This window comes from Helianthus annuus, chromosome 9, assembly GCF_002127325.2.
Source record: "Helianthus annuus cultivar XRQ/B chromosome 9, HanXRQr2.0-SUNRISE, whole genome shotgun sequence".
Lineage (NCBI taxonomy): Eukaryota > Viridiplantae > Streptophyta > Magnoliopsida > Asterales > Asteraceae > Helianthus > Helianthus annuus.
Window position 1 is genome coordinate 66,075,304 of NC_035441.2, and position 9,635 is coordinate 66,084,938.

At 40.3% G+C, this 9,635-nt stretch overlaps 1 protein-coding gene across 1 annotated transcript; it reads left to right on the top strand.

Moving 5' to 3' along the window:
• The first annotated feature begins 425 nt into the window (after positions 1-425).
• On the top strand, positions 426-6,628 carry LOC110875661 (uncharacterized protein PF13_0277-like). The gene is made up of 3 exons (XM_022123861.1): positions 426-1,214; positions 1,524-1,937; positions 6,623-6,628. Exons 1-3 carry the CDS (start codon positions 426-428, stop codon positions 6,626-6,628), a joined length of 1,209 nt encoding a protein of 402 aa, XP_021979553.1.
• The last annotated feature ends 3,007 nt before the right edge of the window (positions 6,629-9,635 follow it).

Consider the following 9,635-nt stretch of genomic DNA (forward strand, 5'->3'; position numbering starts at 1 on the left):
CTAAAGCACTGATTCGTGAAGTTATTAACTTTCCTGATGAAGCAGATTATCCAACGAGATTTCCAGAGAGAATGATGAAGGGGTGTATGTTGAGAATGGGATATACTGGAGCTTTAAATGCCGGAAACTATTTAAAGTCAAAGTTTCAGAAACCTTACAAGTTTTTGATTCACTGTGTACTGATTTCATTAAGTCATGCTAAAGGAGGATTTGATGCAATGCGCGATTACCAAATGAATGTGATTACGGCATTGGTGTTGAACAAAAAGTATAATTTCTCACATATAGTATTCCACTATATGGCTGAGAATAGCAAGTCGGATCTCAAGACCTGGATGTATCGAAGGTTTGTACAGATGTTGATTGACCATGCGTATCCAGAGATTGATTGAGATATTAAAGATGATTTGTTTGTGCAAGCTCACATGACCAATAATACACTGAAGCAGCTTGTGAAATATCATCCGAATCACCCAGAGCCAACACTTGTTGTCGAGCCTTTCGGTTTTATTAAAGATATTAAATATGTTGATCTAGATCCAGTTAATCATCAGAACTGGAGAAATGAAGTGGAAATGAAAGAAGCTAGATATGCTGACGAGCTGAAAATTCTTAAAGATTTCAAAACTACTAAGAATGAGTGGTATGTAAAAGAAACTGGAAGAAGACGTAGAATGGCAACTCCTATTGTTCGTGAAGGTGAAGGATCTTCTTCGCAACCTAAGAAGAAACAAAAGAAAGCTGCTCAAACATTGTTAATAGATGAACCTGAAGAAGATAATCCTGTGGTTTCTGTTGAGAAAGAACAAGTTGTAACTGCTAAAGACGATCCATTTAATGTTGATCAATTGTTTGATGCAGATGTTTTGGAAACAGGGCCAGAAATTGTTGCTGATGTTAATAAAGTGGTAAATGTTGAAAGTCAGAAAGAGAAAGAGAAGATTGTTGAAGATGTTGAGGTAGATGATGTGAACAAAGATACTTCAAGTTCATCAAGTTCTTCAGATGATGGTATTGATGAGATTGAAAGTCGAAAAAGAATTCAAGAGGAGATAGAAAAAGAGAAGCTGTTAAGAAAGAGAAAGAGACAGGAAAAGGACGATGATGATGTTTATGTGCCTTCTCCAGAACATGTCTCAGGATCACAATCTCCTCCTGGTGGGAGAAAGAAAGCTGGAGCTCGTAAGAAAGTTGTTTCTCCAAAGTTACGCAAAGTCTCTCCAAAGATCAAGATTCCAAAGATTGTGTTAAAGAAGAAACAAACAAAAGAAAGCAAAAAGCCACCTACACCACCACATGAACCAATACCACCACAATCACCTATCCAATCACCACCCCGACAACCTACTCCACCACAACAATCCTCACCACCTAAACAACCAACTCCACCAAGACAACCATCACCTATTCATCAATCACCACCACCACAACAACCTTTTGTTACCTCACAAGAAATATTTCAAACACCTCCACTCACCCAAATGCAACCTGGTTTGTCTAGCAAAGGTCTTTATACTCCACAGGATAATCTTTTAGATGTTGGAGATTTTGATTTTGCCAACACTTCACAAGTCAGAAATGTTGAAAAGAAAGTTGAAGAAGTTGTTGCTGAGAACAAGAGGCTAGCAGCTGAAAACAAGAAAGTGTCTGACCGTGAAAAGAATCTAGAGATGAGAGTAAAGAAGCTGGAGATGGAAAACAAAGAGTTGGTGAAAAGGATTGACTCTGATCAATCAGAAATAGACATTTTGAAGGTTAGAATTGCTGAACTTGAAGAAGAGAAGACAAGACGTGATGAACAGAATGAATACTTTAAGTTGAAGAACAAAGAATTTGAAGTAGCTAAAGCACTAAGAGATCACGAGTTCTATACGCTGAACAAAGTTGTTGAAAGCATGCTTGGAACATCGGTAGAACAAAAGTTTGAAAAGCTGCAGGTTGAAGAGTGTAACATTTGTGCTCAAAATCATTATGAACAGTTCAATTATCAATAAAACAATGTTATTTGATCCCAATAATTGTTTCGTTGTGTTTTACATTTTTCATGTTTTGACTTTTGTTCTATTTTAAACTCTACATCGCTTTCTGGAGAATTATACACAAACTGGTGCGTAAACATACTCAGTTTAATGCGACAAATACTCTGGAACATCAACATATACTCAACATACCTTAAATAACCTTTACATAACTTAGAAATAAGTTTTGAAGGCTTTGGTATGGCAAAAACAAGTTAATTCGCTTACAGGGACTAAACTTGACAAACTACGAAAGTATGCCAATTTAAACTGTAACAAACATTCCGGAACATGTCCATAAGTTAAACATACCATAAATATCCTTTACATAGCTTAGAAATAGGCTTTAAGGGGTTTGGTATGCTAAAACAAACTTTTGGATCATTCAGGGGCTAAAAGTGTCAAAAAGTGCACAAGTTTGCACTTTCGCGCATAACTTACGTTCTGAATACATCTGGACATCCAAAAATTTATGTAAGCATCCTTATATTATGCCTTAGTGTTTGGCATAAGAAAAATCCATTCGTCGCGCAATTTGGATCATTTTTCGCGCTTATGCGCATTCCGTCGTAATTAACCGAACATCGCGATCGTACGGCCAAACGAACCAACATCCGGCAAATTTTTGAGCATGTTTCATGTTCACAATGTTTAGGCATCATTTTAGGACCTTAAAGTTGGCTTTACGGGCCTTAGAAGTGTTGGAAATGGCTTAAATATGCAACAGGGACTAAAACTGTCATTTCTGAAAGTTTGTGCAGATCAGACAAGGCCAGGCGGCCCGCCTGAGTTTTGCCTATATGCTGACGCGGGCCGCGTGAGCCCTGCAGATGTAGAAACTCGTTTTTGGATGAATTTCGCCTTTCAATCACTCCAAAGGGCAATGCTCCTTCACCATCTTTGGGGTTAAGGTCATAATAAGCTACCACAACATCTTGACAAGTGTACGATTGAGATCATGGCACGAAATTCAAGAAACGATCCTAACAGTTTTGCTTTTCTTATAAATACCCCCCCCATTTGTGTTAAAACCCACAAAACTGATCAAAGAGCTCTAAGTTGTTGCTATTGCTTCATACCTGAGCTCCTGGATCAAGTTTAGCTTTCGGGGACCCTTCGTAAGTGTTCTTTCGTTCTTTTAATCGCTTTCTAGTGCTAAAGTCAAACTTTGTTTGACTTTCCGCGTTAACCAGCTTATGGTCAACACGAAGTTCGTTGGAACTTCATAACGTGAGCGTGATCACGATGGTTATAGTCCGTAGTGACTATACCTACTGATTACCATGTTATCTAGGCTCAGTGACGAGTCGTAGTTTCGGCCAAAATGCGCATTCTTGTGTATTTTGTAACCAAACTACTCGTGGGTATCAAAACCATTTGTTTTGATACCAAACCTGTTTTCTAAACTTAGTTAAGCATGTTCTAACTAGTACATTGATTTACATTACATTATTCTGCTACATATGTTTACTTGGCATATTAAGCACATTGTTTTACATTACCTTTTCTGCTATGTATGTTGACTGAGCATGCTAGCACATTGATTTATGTCACACCCCCAAAATCCACTCGCGGAGTTCCACCGCTTGAAGACGTGACGTGACCAGGATCAAGCCACCAATCATATTGAACATGTAAATAGATAGTAAAAGTTATCCATCAATACGAAAGGTGTTTATCAAAACCAATGTATGTAAGTGTAGCGGAAGCATTTATGTAAAACCCATCATAAGTATTAATGTTTGAAACGTCATAAGTGTTTAATAAGTAATCACGATCCATCTGCCCACAACGACCTGCTCCTCCTTGTGCAAGCTCCATTAGTACCTAAGGTCCTGCAAGGCATGCAGCAGAGAGTCAACAACTAGTTGAGCGAGTTCACAGAAAGTAAAAGCGTAACAGCAAGTCCGTATGTAACATGTGGCTCTACTGGGCCAATATAGGTTTCTATTGGTGGGGGCTTCCCAAATATTAATCCACTAGACTATGCGTAACCATATGTGTTCTTCACAACCGAGAACAGTAATACGTACAAGTTTACGCAGGATTTACGTAAGTATCCTTCACAACCGAGGATAGGGTACGTGGGGGTTTACGTAGGTTTTACGTAAGTGCCTGACACAACCGAGGCAGTAGTGAGTATCCGTTCACGCAGGCTTTACGTTAGTATCCTTCACAACCGAGGATAGCGAGTAACTTAGTTATACGTAGGTTTTACGTATGTGTCCTACACAACCGAGGACGATGGTTTGGTAGTCTAGTAACAGTGTCCGTATGAATCTATTCAACCTTATCCTTATCAATCCCATTCCCAACACCCCGGGAATCCCATGCCTTGGTAAGAGTGTGAACTCACCTTGGACTGCTCGGCAGATACACAAAGAGGGTTTCTTGAACTAAGGGTGGTCAACCACGTCCTAACAGGGTTACCACACAAGTCAGGTTTTGACTTCAAGTAATGCACGTGTGAATCACATAAATTAGCAAATAACGTGCACGTAATAACCATAGCAAACACGTATAACACGTAAACAGTCAATGAACACAACGAAACCATACTTGTGCGTTTTAATCATTAGCCCAAATGTAATCGGCCCAACATAAAAGAAGTCCAATATCATATATGATCTAATAACAATGCAGCCCAAACAGCATGCAAATAACTTGTGCGGTCCGGTCGATCTTGTGCGACCCAGAAGGGTTGTGCGATCCGTCAGCCTTGTGCGACTGGACACTTGGGCTGTCCGGCCCAAATCAGTTTGTGCGTTTGCGATCGGGATTGGGCCTAAGGCCCAACATGAAGCGGCTTATGCGATCCGTGTATGGCCCAAGACCTTGTGCGATCGGCACGGTCTTGTGCGATCATGCAATATGACGTAGTGCACTGTGCTTATCCGATTGTACTTAACTTGTGCGATAATGCTTGTGTGTCTGACTTGTGCACCCAGATCAGGTCCTTTATAACCTGATCTTGTGCGACCGAGCAGAACATGTGCGACTGGACCCCCTTGTGCGACCCGAAGCCTTGTACGAGTGGGCCTCTTGTGCGACTAGGGGACCTTGTGTGATTCGTAACAAACTTCCAAATATCATGCCATCGGTTACAATCAATTAACAGTTTCCAAACATATGATTATCAATCAACAACCAATCAGTTACAAGACATGCTAAATCTCGATCAAACAAGGCAATCATTCCTAAATCCGTATGAACTCTCATGAACCCTAGATGATCGGTAATCATGAACAATCATTCAACACACCTAAACATAACCATCTAAGGATTTAATCATCATGTAACACTTCATATTCGACCATAAGCGAACCCGATTTCACAAACATAAATCCGATTAACACATTATCACATCACAGCCGATTCCTATATATCTATACATCCGATTCTAAGTTAAGATCATAAGTTACATCCACATATTTTGACCAGCCTAAATCGATCAATAATCATTATATAAACATCATGTGAACGCATAGATCATAACAATCATCACATACAATCGAATAACAAACAAACAATATACACTAACCGGTTAATGATAGCAAGAGGGTGAACCGAACAAAGAATGCTCCTTGCTTGTCTTGTGCCGTCGAGTTCGAGTGAGAGAAGAGAGAGGAGCTAGGGTTTCGTGACTTGTGTTTTCGTGTAACTAATGAGAAGCAATACCCTAATGGTGATTACTTGTACGCATAAGAGAAAGAGCAATGGGCCGGCCCTTACTTGGGCTGCCCTTGAAGTCCGAATACAAGCAAAACGGCCCAAAGGGCTTGTGCGAGTGTGAGTGTTGTGCGTTTGAATACATACATACAAGCATGCAATACACGTTACACATAATATCATTCAATAATCACATAATCAAGTTCACATAAGCATGTAACATTACACAAGAATGAGTTCAAAATACGGGTTGTCACAATTTACATGACTTTTATGCTATGTATGCCCATTGTGTGCGTACTTAGTACATCATTTTACACTACATTTTATGCTATGTATGCCCATCGTGTGCGTACTTAGTACAATTATCCATCACATGCCTACATTTTGGTATGACATTTGGTTTGTTTAAATTATACAATGTACATTCATTAACACCGATCATGCCGCCCGTTAGTAGGTAGTGGTACCATAGGATTTGACAACTCCCATTCCTAAAATCTCGGGTTTGTTTGGATTGGAAGGAATGACCGAATACGATGAACATAACACATGTGGACCTTTAATTTGTTTATAGGTCTATCACTACAGTCACAAAGGCTTGAATGTATGCATTTTCACAATACCGCATAAATGTTTGTATCAGTATAGCATGCAATTTTTCCACAAAACATAACTTTGACTTAAACTATGTTTAATTCAATACCCTGTTTTTGTGCATTTTACCTATGGCCCAATTGATATATTTTCACACGCCATACATGATATTTTGGATACACATTACAATGATTTACATTAAACATAAACAGTTTGACATTGAGATATACCTTTGGTGGTTTACATTAGACATGGGCATTTTGATATGGTTTACACAATAACACTCGACAATTGACTTATACATGAACAATTTACATGGTGGTTGGTTTGGGTAATAGAATTGAGTAACGAAACGGGTGTAATACGATACAAACATGGTGGATACGCCGCTGGTACTTCCTATATATAAGTGTTTGTATAATATTACATATCGTAGCGTTATCTAAATCATTTCAGTTTAGACATATTACGTTTTACACAAATAACATATTCTTCACAAGACATTATTTTTACCAACAACTTATCTTATTCAACTCATTTTACTTGGTTATTCGTTTAACCTTACATTTATCTATACATCTCATCTGGTTTTATCGTTTTTCAAATGATTTACAAGACAAAACAATTTACAAGGTTCATGACTGACTGTTATTAAACGTTTTCTTTAAACTCAAGTCATGAATCCCATTTTCACAAAACCTATGTATCTCACAGGCCTTTTTATGCTGACGTACCTACTTTCACATGTGCTTTCAGGAGCTGTCGCTTAGGATGATGAATGTGATACTAGGGCGGACCTGTGCCTTAGAGACATAAAACGAAGATAGACTAGTTTAATTATGTTATAAACACTTTATTTCCTGTTTTGAAACGATGTAACACTCGTGTTTAATAAATAAAATATAACTTTGTATGCCATAGTTGTGAAACAATTAATTCTGTCCCAACACTCCCCGGCGTTTCCGCCGCGGTTGCATTTTATAGGCGGCCGGGGTGTGACAGAAGAGTTGGTATCAGAGCCAATGGTTGTAGGGAATTAGGTTATTAGTAATGCTTTGACCTAAACTATAACTTTCTAGGACCCTAACACAAGTTATCTTGTGATTAGATTTTAAAACATGCACTTCACCTATCCTTAGGTGATAACCACAACGGAAACTTCGATTCGGAATCCGCTTTGAAAATTAATCATCTGTTCTAGGATGATTGATTACTAGGTTTTGAACCCTCTGTTATAAGGTTTTGAACCCTCTGTTATAAGGTTTTGAACCCCTTTGAATTTTCAAAAATCTCGTCAAGGTTTTCGGGTTTTAATAGTGTGAACACGTGCGAATTGGAAGAGTGAATGCCTGTACCCTGGGTTTTCTGTCTAAGGCGAGAGTGTTCGTACAAATCCACATAATCGGACCAGTCACTCTTACCTGGGAACTCTGGGGGTGAGTGTTCACTTATAGGCGAGCATGTCTTCGCAATGCATTATTATCGACCCATTAACTTTGATTAGACATTATGTGTCGCTTGTTGGCTTAGCGATGCATAACCACCATCTTTGCTTTTGTTGATTTTGTTTCATCTCATTCTCTTCATCCAATCATCTCACTCGTTTCCTTTCATGTTTTCCTCTTCTAGAATGCCTCCTCGACGCGACAACCAGATAGCTACTGCCGAGCTGGCAGAAATTATTGCACAGTGGATGGCTGCTCAATTCCCAAATCTCTTTGCTCAATGGAACCAAGCCAACAACAACAACAATGCTCCATGCAATTTCAAGAATTTTAACTCGGCTAAACCACTCAAGTTTAGTGGTTCTGAGGGAGCAACTGGGCTTCTTCAATGGTTCGAGAGCATTGAGAATACTTTTCGCCACGTTCAGTGTCCGGATAATCGCAAGGTCGAGTTTTCTTCGAGCGTGTTTCAGAAGAGGGCTCTTACATGGTGGAATGGGGTAATGAGAGACCGTGGTGCAGATGTTGCTCTAGCACAAACATGGGCTGAACTGAGAGCTCTTATGATGAGGGAGTTTTGTCCTCGTCATGAACAACGAGCGTTGGAGAAAGAGTTCGATGTTTTGAGGCAAGATAGTGGCGAGCACAGGGCATATACTGATAGGTTTGAGGAGTTGAGTATGCTTTGCCCGACTATGGTTACCCCACTCGACAAGGCTATCGAAAGGTACATCGACGGCCTGCCTGACTCGGTACAAGACATCATTACTGGTAGTAACCCTACCACACTCCGTCAGGCGATCGAGTTATCAGCGACATTGACTGAGTCGCAGATTCGGAAGAATAAATTACACTGGAAGGGTGACAAGGGCAAGAAACAGTCGTCTGACAATGAAGATAGCAAGAAAGGTCAAAACAAGAATGGAAAGGATTCTGGTTCATCGAAAAGAGCAAAGAAGCGTAAGGCTTCCCAAAACTATGCTGTCACTTCCCAAGCTAACCAGGCAGCTCCCAACCAACCTGCACCGCCTCCAGCCAAGAAGCCTTATCTTGGCAATGCACCTTTGTGCAACAGGTGTAACAACCATCACCCACCACAGGTTCAGTGTCGTCAATGCACCAACTGTGGAAGAAATGGTCATCTTGCTGCCATCTGCCGCATTCCTGCTAACCAGAACCAAGCTCAGCCTCTTGCTCAGCAACAGGGTCAAGCTGCACGACCTCATTTTCCTCCTGGTTCGTGCTACAATTGTGGGGATTTGACCCACTACAGAAATCGGTGCCCAAGGCTAGCCAACCAGAATCAGAATGCCAACAGAATCAGGCTCAGGCTTGAGGTCGAGTCTTCAACTTGAACGCACAAGAGGCACAAGCAGATGATAATGTGGTGAACGGTACGTTCTTTATTAATAATCAGCCAGCATCTGTTCTTTTTGATTCGGGTGCCGATAAGAGTTTTGTGTCGCTATCTTTTGAACCATTGCTTCGCGTGTCTAGAACGAAACTAGGTAAACCATTGACAGTAGAAGTGGCAAGTGGTGAACCCATTATTCTTGATACTGTTCTCCGCAACTGCTAGTTGAACCTTAACAACCATCTTTTTCCTATTGACCTCACGCCTATGCAACTTGGAAGCTTCGACGTTATTGTGGGTATGGATTGGTTAGCCAAGCATCACGTAGAGATAGTTTGTTTTGAGAAGATCATTCGCATGCCGCTTTCGTCAGGTGAGATCCTACAGGTTCGTGGTGAGAAACCTGCTGGTGGTCTCAAACTCATGTCTTGTTTTAGGGCTCGGAAGTATCTGCTAAAGAACTATGTGGCCTTTTTGGCACATGTTATAGCAGATAAGGGCAAAGGTAAGTCTATTCAAGATACTCCTGTCGTTCGGGATTATTCAGAAGTT